The sequence below is a fragment of the Monodelphis domestica genome, chromosome 1, assembly GCF_027887165.1.
Source record: "Monodelphis domestica isolate mMonDom1 chromosome 1, mMonDom1.pri, whole genome shotgun sequence".
Taxonomy (NCBI): Eukaryota; Metazoa; Chordata; class Mammalia; order Didelphimorphia; family Didelphidae; genus Monodelphis; species Monodelphis domestica.
This window is the reverse complement of record NC_077227.1, coordinates 42,901,994-42,917,448: the sequence shown is the minus strand read 5'-3', so window position 1 is coordinate 42,917,448 and position 15,455 is coordinate 42,901,994. Positions and strand designations below refer to the sequence as shown.

Here is a 15,455-nt window from a genome sequence, read left to right as displayed (position 1 = left end):
AGAGAGAGAGTATTGGAATTTAAAAAATTATTTTGGTAATTTGCTGGACAGATTTATCTAGTTGACAGAATACTAAAAGGTTTGCTTTTGTCACTTCTGTTGGAATCCTGAAGCCCTCCACCTCATGAAGGGGAGCTGTTGTATCTCTCCTCCAATATGACTGCACTTTAGGGAATTACTTCAGTGGTTTCTCAGCAGAAAGCCTCCCTGACAGGGACCATCACAGTGTCCACGATATCCAATAGGAAAATGAGACAATAAATGCATAGAAATGACAAATTGCACTCTCTTGAAAATATCTCTGATGAGTAAGATCAGAGCCTACAGAACATAGAAAAGATTACTTGTGGGTGGAATTGATGTGTCTTGGGAGGGTATTTATACCTCCTCCTTGGATCTACATCTCTGTTCATAGAGCAAGGAATTTCTGAACCTCAGTTCCAGACCCTTCTTGGCAAGGACCTTGGTTTCTCCCCTCCTCATTCTTTTCCACCCTTTTCTGCATCTCCTCTGAGGTTGTGTGTGTTGTGGGGCACTAGCCCCTAGTTATGATGGATTTCCTCTTTGGGGATTAGGCAGTGAAGAGGCCAAGATACTTTAGTGTGTGCCATCATGAATCAGGGACCAGAATATTTGTTCTTCAGATAGGGACAATGTCAATGTTTGAACATGCTTTAGCCAAACATAGCGGTTTTAGGCATTTCAGGAAGTTGTCCTAAACCCAAGTGTCTGGATGGTGCCAATGATCGACCCAGCACAAGCCAAGGTTCTAGGGGTTACTTAGTAGGGAAGGAAACAGTTGTCAAATAATTTTAAGGAATAGTTGTTAAAGTTGATGTCACTTGAGACATTTCTGTTTTACCTTTTATGATCTTGTTTTTCTGACTCTTTTCACTCTCCTCTATGGTACAGCCTTATTTATTGGCTCCCTCCTAGTTAGATTCTTGCTATGCTCACTGCCTTCAGAACATATTTCTCAGTGGGGACTACAATAGGGCCTGACCAAAGCTGGTAACCACAAAAGCTAACACAATCTTAGGTTATATGAAGAGGGACATAATGTCTAGGGCTAAGAAGATGCTGTTCCCATAGTGCTCTACCCTGTGCAGAGCACATATTCTTTGTTCAGTTCTTAGTGTTACATTTTAGGGAAGACCTTCTGAGTAGAGGATACATTAATTACTCTTTGGAGTCAGTCATTCATTCACTTCTGAATCCACTCAACCTCATTCTCCTCAAGATGGCTACCATCTTGTACCCAAGAGTAAATTAAGAAACTTTCAAATGCTTGGAAGAAATCCCAACTTGACCATGCCTTACAATGATGGAAGGTAATGGGAATGTTTAAACTTGTGAAGAAAGTTTGTAAAAAAGACACAACAGTTTTCTTCAAGTATTTGAAGGACTGTCAACTGAAAGAGGAAGTGGACATATGCAGTTTGGTCCCAGAGGGCAGAACCAGAAACAATGGATGGAAGTTGGGAAGATTTAGTTTTGATGGTTGGTAATAATTTGCTAGAGGGAATGTGGCAAAGTTGGGACATGAATGCATTGCTGATGTAGTTGTGAATTGGTTCAACCATTCTAGAAGACAATTTGGAACTATGCCCAAAGGACACTAAAAGACTGTCGGCCCTTTGATCCAGCCATACCACTGCTGGGTTTGTACCCCAAAGAGATAATAAGGAAAAAGACATGTACAAGAATATTCATAGTTGCGCTCTTTGTGGAGGCAAAAAATTGGAAAATGAGGGGATGGCCTTCAGTTGGGGAATGGCTGAACAAATTGTGGTATATGTTGGAGATGGAATACTATTGTGCTCAAAGGAATAATGAACTGGAGGGATTCCATGTAAACTGGAACAACTTCCAGGAAGTGATGTAGAATGAAAGAAGCAGAACCAGGAGAACATTGTACACAGAGACTGATACATTGTGGTTCAATCAAATGTAATGGACTTCTCCATTAGTGGCAATGCAGTGATCCTGAACAACCCAGAGGGATCTACGAAAAAGAACACTATACTATCCACATTCAGAGAAATAACTGTGGGAGTAGAAACACAGAAGAAAAACAACTGCTTGATTACATGGGTCGAGGGGGATATGGTTGGGGATATAGACTCTAAATGAACATCCTAGTGCAAACATCAACAACATGGAAATAGGTTCTGATCAAGGACACAAGTAATACCCAGTGGAATTGCATGTAGGCTATGGGAAGGGTGGGGTTAGGGGAGGGGGGGGGAAGAATATGATTCTTGTAACCAAGGAATAATGTTCTAAATTGACTAAATAAAAAATAATAATAATTTGCTATATCCCTGAGCAAATACTAGATCCTTGCTCCTTAAGCAAATACTGTATGGCCAATTATTAGGTATGTTGCAGAAAGGCTTCTTGGTTGGGTGTAGTTTGGACGAGTTGGTCTCTGAGGTTTCTTCCCACTCCAAGCTTTTAGGATTCTATCAAAAGGATCACTTGTGGGATGGGGAAGAAGTCATCACTGGCTGGACTAGCAGATCAGAGTTAAAATGCATTGTTTCAAGAAGCCCATCAAGATTCATTGAACTAAATGAAGTGTTTGTGAGCTTTTAAGTTGGGCTACCTAGAATGAACTCAGCTGTTCCCATCTTGCTATAGGTGGGGTCTGCAATTGTGACCTCGAAATGACAATAGCTTAATCTATCTACTCCTTAATCTCCCAAAAGGCAATAGTTCCTATGGTGGGGAGAGTATGTAGAAAATACTCCCTGGAGAAGGTTTTAACAATGATAATAATAAGAATAATATCTGATATTTTCCCAACATTTGCAAGCTTGCAAAACATTTTACATATTTTATCTTGTTTGAAACAGCAGTACTTAGGGAGGAGGTAGACATGTCCTTTTTACAGATGGGGAAACTGAAGCCCAGAGATAAGTGGCTTTATAGTAAATATCATAACTGGGATTTGAACCTTGAAAATTTATTTGGGTGATAAAAATAATAGCTCCTTTTACAGATGGGGAAACTGAGGCATAGTTCAATTGGATAAACATTTAATAATCTCCTGCTATGTGCCAGGCATTGTGTTAAGCTCTGGGAATACAAATAATAATCATGAGTGTTAACATTTATATAGCCCTTACTATGTACTAGGCACTATGCTAAATGCTTTGTGATTATTATCTCATTTGAATCTCATGATAACCATGGGAGGTAGATGCTAATTTTCATTTTACAGGTGAGAAAACTGAGGCAAATGGTGATTAGGTGACTTGCCTAAGGTCATATAGCTTGTAATTGAACCCAAGTTTTCTTGACTCTAGGGACCACGATGGATATTTAATACAAGCTTATTATGATTTGTTACAGAGTGAGAGTTTGATATAATGCAGGGTCCATGTCCATTCCAAGGAAGTGTAGTTCTTGATATTACCCAAAAGTCCTTGTGGTTGGGTACACCCACCAGTGAAGTTGACAAGCTTGAGGACAAATTTTGCCTTCAAAAGAGAAATACTTGAGATCAAAGGAAACAAGCCAGAACTGGTACTTCTCAGCTTCCTCAGTCCATGGAATGGCATATTCTGTCAAGGTCAGTCCTCGGCTCAACACCAGTTGTCAGAAGCATTTTTGCCTCCACATTCAGAGACAGTCAGCTTAATATAGCAAATGGTATGATGAGCTCAGAGTTAATAAGACTTCAAGTCTCTGACATATACTGGCTGTGTGACCTTGAACAGGTCACTGACTTCTTAGTTCTCTAGCTAGCTTTCTAATTAAGTTTGCAGGATGTTTGCTGATCAACACTGATAGAAGAAATATTCAGACCAGGAGCTCTCTGTACCAATCAATCCAGACTGAAGAAAGAGTTTAGGAAGGGAGCTGGTGCCTCTGGGAAAATCAGCCTTCTACCCAGTGCAAGCATCTCCGGATCAAGCCGACCATGCTGAACATCATTTCAGTCTCCTCTGAGAAGGACATTTGCAGTCCTGGACCAGGGAACAGCTTTGTCAACTTCCCTTATTTGCACTTGAAATGAATTTAGCTCATTTAGTATGTACTGTAGACATTTCGTTTGAATGCCTTCCCTGTGCCAGATGGCTCCATGGAATTTGTGGCTTGCAGAATAGCAGGCATCTGACTAATGGAAGGATTTTTATGTTTGTTTTTAGCTAGTTGTTTTAAGGTGGTGGAGGGGAGGAAGGGATGAGAGGTGTGTCTGCTACTGGGACAGAAAGATGTCTAATATATGGTCCGGAAAATTGGTTTAGTTGTTAGGTAGTTGGGTTGTAATCACAGAATCTGAGAGTTGGAAAGGAATTCAACCACCATTTCAAACTCAAGCCCAAAAGGAATCCCTACTATTTCATATCCGATACATGATTATCCAGACACTACTCTGGATAATACAGACTTTGGAAGTAGAGGGCCAGGGTTCAGATACTTCCTCTGATACTCACTACCTGCGTAACTTTAGAAAACGTCATTTAACCTCTCTGAGCTTCAGTTTCCTCATCTGTGAAATATAGAGATTGTAACTAGATGGCCCCTGAGGTCTCTATTAGCTCTAGAACTATGATCCTAAGATCTGCAAAGAAGAGGAACCCATTGCTTCTCAAGGTGGCCTGTTCCACTTTTGGACAGTTCTAATTAGTAAATTTTTTTTCTTTTTAGCATTAAGCCTAAATTTCCCTTTTTGTAGCTTTCCCCCCCCCCCCCCTCATTGCTCCTGGTTCTACCCTTTGGGATCAAGTGGAACAAGTCTAAGCTCTTTTCTACATGGTAGTCCTTGACATATTTGAAGAAATCCATCATATCTCCAAATTTTTCCTCCTCTAGGCTAAAGGTAACACGCCCAGGTCCTATAATGGATCCTTTTATGAAGAGGACCCATGGCCTTTCCTCATCTTTGTTGCCCTTTTGAAATTATGGTGCCTAGAATGCTGTGGTTGGGGTTTGACTAGAGCGGTGTGCAGAGAGGTTCCCTTACATCTAGAATGGATGCTTTTCTTAATGAAGCCCAAGGATCCATCAATTTCTTATCATCTTTCTTACTTGAGAAAGCTGTGCTTCCCCATTACCACCAAATGAGAATCATGAGGAGTTGGGAAGAAGCAAGAGGACAAGTTCTTAGGACTTTGCACTCAGGACAAAGGTTTTCATGGTTGTGTTAAATGGGTAACATGACTGGTTCTCTTCCTCATGGATGCATGAAATACCAAGCCCTCTTTCTCCGATGATTCATTTTAACAAACATTTATTGAGCCCTTATTATTTGGAAGACACTGGACTAGGCACTAGTGATATAAAAACCAGACTCAGCCCGTAGATTTATATTCTCCTGGGCAACCAGCAAGAATAAAACAACTTTTCTGTAAGAGACCTTTCTCAGTACTCTTCAATTATCACCAATCTATCCTGTCTATATCTTATTGTCCTTTGATGTTTTAATTTGCATATCGTCTCCTCCATTTGATTGTTAGATTCTAAAAGGTTAGAACTGCCTTTTGTCTTTCTATCTCTAGCATTTAGCATAGTGCTTTGGTGGGGGCTTAATAAATGCTAGTTGACTTCAAGGAGGAAGACATCATTAGAGAATCAGAGAAGACTTCAAAGAGGAGGTAGAATTTGAACCCATTCCTTGGTGGGGGCTTAATAAATGCTAGTTGACTTCAAGGAGGAAGACATCATTAGAGAATCAGAGAAGACTTCAAAGAGGAGGTAGAATTTGAACAGAACTTTGAAGGAAGAGAAGAGTTCTTTTTTTTTTAAACACTTACCTTCCCATCTTAGAATCAATACTGTGTATTGGTTCCAAGGCAGAAGAGTGGCAAGGGCTAGGCAATGAGGGTCAAGTGACTTGCCCAGGGTCACACAGCTAGGAAGTGTCTGAGGCCACATTTGAACCCAGGACTTCCCATCTCTGGGCCTGGCTCTCAAACCACTGAGCCACCGTACTGCCCCTGGAAGAGAAGGAAGAGAAGGATTCTGAAAGATAAAGATGAGGAAGCCCATTTCAGAAATTTGGAACAGTTTTACAAATGCCTAGAGGGGAGAGATAGGATGTTGGTGGTAATGAGTATTTTGAGGACTGGCTTATTTCTCCAATCAGGGAGGTAGTAGAATTGGGAGCAGCAATTATAGCAATTGCCACCAGCCCTCTTAAAGGCAGCATCCCTTCTGCTGCTCTGAGGCTGCCTGTGGGCATTAGATAAAAGCAAGAAGAACCTCTGGGAGAGTGTTTGGTACAGGCTGGTCCACTGTAATGCTGAATTCTAGTAAGGAGGAAAAGAGTGAATCCAGTGAGACATCAGTGCAGCTTTGGAGGTCTCTAGTTCCTCCCTTGTTCTGGGTACATCACTAGGGCTTTTGGATAGTGTACCAGGCATCACTGACCCAGAGCACATCATCCTCTTTGTCTCCTAGCAGGTTGAGAGATCATGAATTTGGATCTTAAGGTCAGCAAAGTGTGTCCTTGAACCCTTTCTTTTGCACAAACCTAGGTCAGAAGTATGGGACCCTAGCTGTAAGAGATCCAAGGACCTTAGCATGTTGTGGGCTATCAGACATTGGATCTGCTGAGGCTGGATGGTAGAGGTGTTGCATGGATCAAACTCCTCTTTCTTTCACTCCTTTCAGAGATAGTCTTTAGGAGCCAAATAGCCAGATGGACTTACCAGCAAGTAATGCCTGCTTGACATCAACTGTGGAGGGATACAGATTTCAGGGTTTGCATGAGGGGAACAGGCACAAAAACAAGATCTCAGAAATAAACAGAATCTCAGTCAAAATCATCTCTTGGGTTCTTCCTAGCTCTCAGTCCTATGATATTATATTCCCAGGAACAGATGGATGAGGACTAAGCCATCATTTGTTTCCACTTAAGGCTGTTAATTAATGAAAATATTACTTCCTTTTTAGACACAGTCATTTCATTATGCCTGTTTGCTCGGAGCTTTCTTGCTATTTTTCTTGGGCAGTTCTTATGATTTTCTTTCTGCAAGCTGAGGTCAAGTATATGTGGCTAGTCTTAGCCAGATCAATAAGGAGAATTAAATAGCTTGCTCTGATTTTGTTGAGTTGCCAGGTCTTTAAAATCAATCCAATGGTAAGAGATCCTAGGGGTGACTGTCATAGTTGATATTTGAAAATATCATGAAGTTTGCTAGCAATTGAAAGGAATAGTCTTCATGCTTTGTGAGGATAGGATGAGCTAGTGCTCCTTTGTATATATTTGTAGAAGTTGTAGGCATCCCCACTCTAGGGGCTGATGGTTCTACCAGCTGTGGCCACCCTGAATGGGAGATGATTCTGGCAAATCTCTCAATTAAAGGGCCATGATTCTGATACTCTAAATTTATGGCCACAGTGGCAATATACGTAAAACTGACCAAACTAGACTCCCAGATGGTTGGTATTTCCCACCGAATTGGGGAAGCCTTTCCTGGCTGAATCAAGGAGCAAAAAAGAGAGCAGTCAAAAAAGAGAAGTAAGTTGTTGTCATCAGGTCTTGCCTTATTTGTGTAGAGATCTTAGTACTAGCTGCCTTATTAGCCAAAGAATCATGGATACATTTTGCAGCAGGAATCATTATCTCCTTTTGAATGGGGCTGATTGTCTTGTCTGCCAAGGAAAAAAGCCTTTAGAAAGGAATTGTCCCTTATGGGCTGACAGGCCCTTTGTTAACATGCATAGCAGGTACTACCTAGTATTCTGAGCATGAAGCAGAGTAATTTGGCCTGAATTCCTAGTAGGAAAATGCAAAGACCTTGGAACTCTCTGGTAGGCATTCATATAGGATTGGGCCCCATATGGAGGTCTACCTTGGTCTTGATGTTATGCACATTACCTTGGATATGAGAGTGACTAGCAGTTGGAATAAATAGGACACCCTCAAGCCAGAGAGTTTCAATAACCTGCTTGATCTTGCCATCAGAAATTCCATACAATACATTGCATGTCTATGATAGGGCTAATTTCTTCCTACTAGACTAGAAGATTTCCCAAGATGCTAAGCCATAGTGGGAAGAGCTCTGGCTCTAGAATCAGAAGCCCTAAGCTTAAATCCCATCTCTGATACTTACAACCCTTGTGACCTTGTGAAATGAGATTACTTGAACTCCTCAGGCCTCAGTTTCCTCATCTGTAAAATGAGGGGATTGGACCAGATGACTTCTGAGGTCATTTCCAGCTCTAGGTCTATGATGCTGGGCAATTTCTAAGAATATCATTCCTCAGTTGCTTCCTTCTCTTCTGGCAAAGGGCAAACAGTTGTAGTTTGTACTACTTTGACCCATTCAGTTCTCAATTTCATGCGGTCTCTTCCTCCCTGGGATGATCTGGTATGGAGTTCTATAGACACCATGTCCTGACTCATTCTTTCAGAAGTCCATTCAAGGTCAAGAGGGACACTCCAGGATCCAGGGAACTCTGGGTTAAATATCTGTTGGTCTCTGAATAGACTTTGTATATCTTAAGTTCCCATGAAAATGCCATGAGAATGATGAGTCAAAGGTTATGTTGTTAAAGGAAACATGAATGGATGTCCCCTCAGTGTCCCCAAATGCAGAGCACATCACATTAACCATATTGAGTTGTATTGTAAAAAAAAAAGAACTAGCATTTTTTAATGCTTTAAAGTTTGCAAGGTGATTTACTTTTTTTAAATCTTATTTTATCCTTACAACCAACTTATGAGGTAGGTACTATTATTATCCTCATTTTACAGATGAGGAAACTGAGGCAGATAGAGGTGAGGTGCCTTGCCTGGAATCCCACAACTAGTAACAAATCTTCCTGACTCCAAATCTAGCACTGTGACTCCTAGATGGAGCATTCCTTCTCAAGGTTCCAAATTTAATCCCAGCCTTCTCCTTTGGCCCTTCTTTTCCCTTGGCCCTATAGACCTCCACTTGCTGACCTTAGAATTGATCCTGACCCAGTTTAAAATGCCATTCCATTTTTCAAGTAAGAATCATTTGAGCAACCCTCCACAGGGAATTTAAGCCTCTGGATTTTATTTAATAAATGGATTGGTATTTTGTAAAGGAGCCCAGCTATTCCAAGGTCATGCACCCATTTAAAAATGTAATTGAATAACTATAATAGTTGTGTGTCATAACTTAGGTTTTATATAAAAGTACAGATTGTAATTTATGAAAAGTGCCCCAAATTTGCTCAAGATCTGGTCTTTGAGCCACAACATTAAAACTGTAGAAGTTTCTAGAGAGACCAAAATGGTGGTTATTTTCCTGATTGGCAGCATGGTACCCAGAGAAGGTTCTGGCCAAAGATTTAGAATGTTGCTAAGAAAGGAAACAGATCCAGAATTGAGGAAGGTGGTCTGGTATGGTGGAAACAGTTCTAGGTTTGGAGTTAGCTGATGTGAGCTCAAATCAATAAATGAATCAATCAATTAATCTGCATTTATTATGTACCTACTTATGCCAGGCACTGAACTAAGGATTGGGGATACAAAAAGAAGCAAAAGATAGTTAAGCCCTCAAGTTGTTCACAATCTAAGGACACCATGCAAACCAAAATATGTACAGAGCAAGCTATGTATAGGATAAATCCTGTCTCTGCCACTTATTCCAATGGAAAGAATATTGACATTAGATTCAGAGAATCTGGATTCAAATCCCACCTTTCTCTCTGTCCCTAGGTCTCAGGATGTTCATATGTAAGATTACTCACCTGAAATCCCACCTTCTTCAGGAGGTCTTTCTCATACCCACATTGCTAGTGCTTTCCTTCTGAGATTACCTTCCAACTATACTGTATAAATATATATATATATATATATTTTTAAACCATCACCTTTCATATTAGAATCAATACTGTGTATTGGTTTCAAGTCAGAAGAGCATTAAGAGGCAGGTAGTGGGGGTTAACTGACTTGCCCAGGGTCACACAGCTGGGAAGTGTCTGAGGTCAGATTTGAACCCAGAACTTCCCATCTCTGGGCAGTTCAACTATAGGTACAATTTCCTGAGGGAGTAATCTCCCAAAGAGAATTATCTGCATCTCTATACATAAGAGGGCAAAGTGTGCCTCAGAGAGGGGCTGCCAGGGACCCTGGCAATAAGACCCTGCTAAAGAAGAAACCTCACCTGAGGATATAACCAGATAAAATCCCAAGAGGAAGTCTACCCTCTTGGATGTCCACAACCTGGGAAAAGGCTCTGGAGATTCTGTCCTAGTTATGGCTCTGATTGTGATTAAGAATTTTGGACAAGCTCTCAAGTATTTAGCAAAGGATTCTGTGTAGATAATGTATGGATGGAGAGGGAGCAGGTGTTTGGATCAGGACTTTTTTTGTTCTGCATAAAAAAGTTGGTTTAAACAAATCTAGAGTCACAACATACAGTTTCCTCAGGATCTGTACTCCCATAGGTTTTTGCATAGCCTTTACCTTTAATCAAAAGTGCAGAGGTTTCTAGTCTTTTTGCCAATCCCATGTACCCTTCCCTATGCTCTTATTGACAGTCAACACAGGAGTTGTGGAAGAAGATAGCTGTCATCAAAGACACTTTCTCATGTTTTGTCCCTTCTATTTTTATTCTGCTTTCCTCACCTGAGCTCAGAGATTTTGGCCCTTCATGGGTAAGGGGAAAAGGGGGCATACACTCAGACAATCTGATGGAACATAGGGCAGAGCTCAGACCTTAGGAAACAAGCCAGTGAATTCAGCTCTCCCCAGCTTTGGTGTCTCTATCGAATGAGCATGGGGTCAAATGCACCTGCTTGGGGACATGTGATGTACTAGTAAGGAGAACAAAAATGGGCTGAGTGTAATGGCAAAGGCAGGCCTGCTGCCAGTAAAGATGATGAGGGTGAAAGGTTAATTCATTAATGGAGAAGCAATTTGTCTGAAAAGCCATTTAACTGTGCAGATCAAAAGTCATAAAATATCATTTCCAGTTCATAAACTCCTTTTGACTCAGATAAAGGCAGCTGCAGCGACCTCAGAGTGTCATAGGTTCCTGGGGGCTCCAGATTGCCTGCTGCCTGGCTCTGAATCAAATCATCAGTGGGAAGAACTGCGCCAGAGGACCCATGGCGCCTCTAGCAACTTTGCTAGGTCAGCTTGACTCCAAAGCTGGTGATATGAGTCCTAGGGATACAGCAAGTCCATCTTCAACTACTGTAGCCTGAGATGAATGATATCCCCAAGCAAGAGGCAGTGAGAATTCTGAATCCTTTAATTTCAGTGACTCAAGCAGCTGTAGTGTAATGGGATAATCAGAAATTCAAAGTTGTGGATTCAAACCCTGGTTCCATCAATAACTACTTACACAACTTGGGACAAGTTATTTCTTGTTCCTCCTCCTCCTCCTCCTCCTCCTCCTCCTCCTCCTCCTCCTCTTCCTCCTCCTCCTCTTCCTCCTTCTTCTCCTTCTCCTTCTCCTTCTCCTTCTCCTTCTCCTTCTCCTTCTCCTTCTCCTTCTTCTTCTTCTTCTTCTTCTTCTTCTTCTTCTTCTTCTTCTTCTTCTTCTTCTTCTTCTTCTTCTTCTTCTTCTTCTTCTTCTTCTTCTTCTTCTTCTTCTCCTTCTCCTTCTCCTTCTCCTTCTCCTTCTCCTTCTCCTTCTCCTTCTCCTTCTCCTTCTCCTTCTCCTTCTCCTTCTCCTTCTCCTTCTCCTTCTCCTTCTCCTTCTCCTTCTCCTTCTCCTTCTCCTTCTTCTTCTTCTTCTTCTTCTTCTTCTTCTTCTTCTTCTTCTTCTTCTTCTTCTTCTTCTTCTTCTTCTTCTTCTTCTTCTCCTTCTCCTTCTCCTTCTCCTTCTCCTTCTCCTTCTCCTTCTCCTTCTCCTTCTCCTTCTCCTTCTCCTTCTCCTTTTCCTCCTCCTCCTCCTCCTCCTCCTCCTCCTCCTCCTCCTCCTCCTCCTCCTCCTCCTCCTCCTCCTCCTCCTCCTCCTCCTCCTCTTCTTCTGTTGTGAACCCCTTTGGTAGTCTGGTGAAACCAAGGAATCCTTCTTTAGTCTATTTTCTCTGTTAATAATTGGAAGAAATGATAAATTTCCATTAGTGAAAATAAAAATGTATTCTCCCCACTAGGTTTATGAACTGTAAATTCCAAGTTAAGAACTCTTTAATTTAGAAGGTAAACAAAATTAACATAGTTATTTCAGCAGCAGAAACAATAGAAACACTGACTCAGTAGTCCAACATCCTGCAGTTGTTCACTTATATCCATGGTTTCGGCCATCCACAATGGGTCTTGGAATGTATATGGAACATTGTTGCATAAATCATAGTAGGATGTAAATCTCTTGAGGGCAGGGGCTGTTGCTCATTTTTATCTTTGTGTTTCTAGCCTCTAGCAAAATTAAGGGTTTTGTATAAAGAAAGTACTCAATAAATGTTTTCTGCTGTTGATTGAGCAAGAGACATGCATGTGGGAAGTTCAAAAAGTGTTTATGTACTTACCATTTGCCATGTATGTGCTAGGTTCTAGGGAAAGCAAGAAAGAAAAAGAAAGCAAGAAGGAAGGAAGGAAGGAAGGAAGGAAGGAAGGAAGGAAGGAAGGAAGGAAGGAAGGAAGGAAGGAAGGAAGAGGAGAGTGAAGGAAGGAAGGAAGGAAGGAGAAAGAGAGGGAGGAAGAGAAAGGAGAGAAAGGAAGAGAGAAAGAGAGGAAGAAAACAAGAAAGGAAGAAAGCAAGAGAGAGAGAGAGGGAGAGAGGAAAGGAGGAAGAGAAAAAGGGAGAAAGGAGGGAAGAAGAGAGAGTTCCTATACCTGGCGATAACATTATTTTATTTTGGGGGGAATGGGAGAGAGGTCAAAACATTATGTGCACAACTAAGTTAATACAAAATATATTAAAATAAATAACAAGGGGATTTTTAAGGAGTAAGAAGGACACTGCAGAGGTCAGATTTAAACCCAGGACCGGATTTTGGTAGAAGAAGGCACTATGATGTGAAGGAAGTTAGGGATTCTAAGAGGCAGAGATGAGAGAATGCAATATTCATAACCCATAGTCTTCCACCCTCTACGAAGAGGAGGAAGGTATGTTTCATAAACTGTTCTTCTGGAAGACAATTGAAAAATTTATATTTTTTTATATAGGAAAAATATCACATAGAAATGTTGGGGTTGATATATATGTATATTTATTTATTTATGTCTTATATAACCCCATCATATGCAATAACAGCTTTTTGTCTTCCAAGTGGCATACTGATGAAATGGCTAAAAATCAGATATGCTTGCTATCCATAGTGGGAAATCTGACTTACAAGTACCCCCGTCTTTTCCTACTCCACCTCCATCTTTTCCAGGAAGTCAGAATTTGAAACACTGGTTGGAGATGGCAAGTAATGACATTATTTCCAAGTCTTTTCCATTCTAGCTAAAGGGGTAATTTCAAAAGTCCTTCCTTAACAGCTCCATGGAGTTCACTGAACTTCTTTGGCTTCTGGAGAAAATGCAGCCCAGAGAAGGAATGTCTGTGATTATGCTGGAATACAAAGCTTTGATATTTAGTCCTCTCATGAATGTAGGTGGTTTCTATCCAGTGGTGGTTCCCCTTTTGGCAGAGAGTAATGAGATCCCATCTTGTTTTTCAGGAAGACCTTGGGAAGATGGAAAGGTTTGCTTTTTATGAACAGGCAAAAAAAGCTTTTGCTGTAGTTGCAACAGGGTAAGTATTTGAACCAGGGAAGTTGGTAGCACAAAAGTGTCTTACCTGTATCCTAGATGGTTAGGAAATGAAGGGCTGCCCTCTGATGGTGCTGTAAAGCTCTCTTCCCCCTCCTGCCTCTCTGTTCTAATTAGCCTTTTCTCCAAGTGCAGTATCTTGCCTCTCAATAACCTTCCACCTACTTTATATATCTTGTGTCCCTTTTTTCTTCTGATATCTTTGCATCTATTTTATTTTGATATGTTTGCATCTACTGTTGTTTACATGCTGTCTCCCTAATTAGAAATGAAGCTCCTTGAGGGCAGGAACCAGTTTTCAACTTTCTTTGGTATCCTCGGAGTTTATTACATCTTTGGCACATAGTAAGGACTTAATACATTTTTGTTGACTAAACGACTTTTGCCTAGTTTTCCCACTAGTCCACTGTAAGAGGAAACTACACTAAACCTGCAAGATATGTACATCATTTTTGTATATATGATGATATTTAGTGGCCATAAGTGTATGACATATTCTTTAGGTTGGTGGCTAAATTCTTTCTGTTACACATTCAATATGTCTCTGCCAATGTATTTGCCTTATAATGCTGGTCTTGTGGTAGAATGAAATGGAAGTTACAAACTCTTTCGTGGTTTCAAGCTCTTTTTTCTTCCCAAAGGAAAACAGTGATGTTATCTCATGACCTCTAGAGTGGGTACCACAAAGCTGATATCCCTCCAATGGTCACAGGCCACACCACTCATGATCCTGTTTGAGGAGAAAGAGAAAGAAATATAGTATAGTACAGAAGAAAGCATACTGTTAAACCAGAATTTAGTCCTAATTCTGCCACTGACTCAAGGCTACCCTTAGGTAAATAACTTTACTTCTTTAGGCTTGAGTTTCCTCATCTGTCAAATGCTGGGATTGAACTGGATAATACCTAAAGTGCTTTCTAGCTCTAATATTTTTAATGTTATTTTTTTATAGTGCATCTTCCCTCCTTCACTGTCTTTCTGATCAACCCCTTTTTCTAAAGCTTCCAACCAGGGACAGGAATCTTAAGGCTCCTCCCTCTTCTCTTATTTCTCCTCTTCTTCCCAGTCCTTAGAGCTACCCCCTTCAGATAGAGTTATACTATGTATCTGCTTGTCTGCTCTTATCATCCTCAACTCTTCACTCTTCCTTACCCCCACTTCCATAATTTAGTAGCCAAATTCTACTAATTCTATCTCTATAATCCTATTCCTTTCTGTTCCCTTTTGTCCACCCACACAGATACTACCCTGCTTCAGGCTCCTATCTCCTCTCACCTGGACCATTACCGCAGCTCCTCATTGGTTTTCTTGTCTTTAATCTTTCTCCTCTATCCATTCCATCCTTCACACAGCTGTAAAATCTCACCAGAAACAAATAATAAAGAATATACACGGTTAGCTCAGACCCCTCTAAAGTGATCCAATGACTCCCCTTTGCCTCCAGTATGAAATGCCTGCTCCTCTGCCATTTGTAGTCCACCACTATCCATTACCTTTCCAGACTCATTAAACCTCACTGCCTTTTATACCCCCTGTGTGTTCTGGACAAAGTTTATTACTTCTTTGTCATAGGTAACATTGTCTACAGGCTTTTGCATGGCTTATCCCCTATTTCTGGGATGTGCTCACTTCTCACTTCTTTCTCTGAGAATCTAAAGCTGCCTTTAAGGTTCATCTCAAGTGTTCCTTCTGCATGAGCACTTTTCTGATCGCACAGGCTACTAGTTTCTCTCCCTCACTCCCATGTACTTTGTATGTATTTTATATTCACTTATATATGTATGTGTGATTTTCCCCTATAGGACTTAATATC

General features: G+C 40.9%; 1 protein-coding gene across 1 annotated transcript in view; it reads left to right on the top strand.

Annotated features, from left to right (window-relative positions):
• The window catches only part of FUOM (fucose mutarotase), a 42,956-nt gene that overhangs the window by 27,164 nt on the left and 337 nt on the right, over positions 1 to 15,455 (top strand). The window contains exon 5 of the mRNA XM_007478093.3: positions 13,552 to 13,625. Coding sequence (XP_007478155.2) covers positions 13,552 to 13,625 — 74 coding nt within the window. The remainder of the gene's footprint in view (positions 1 to 13,551; positions 13,626 to 15,455) is intronic.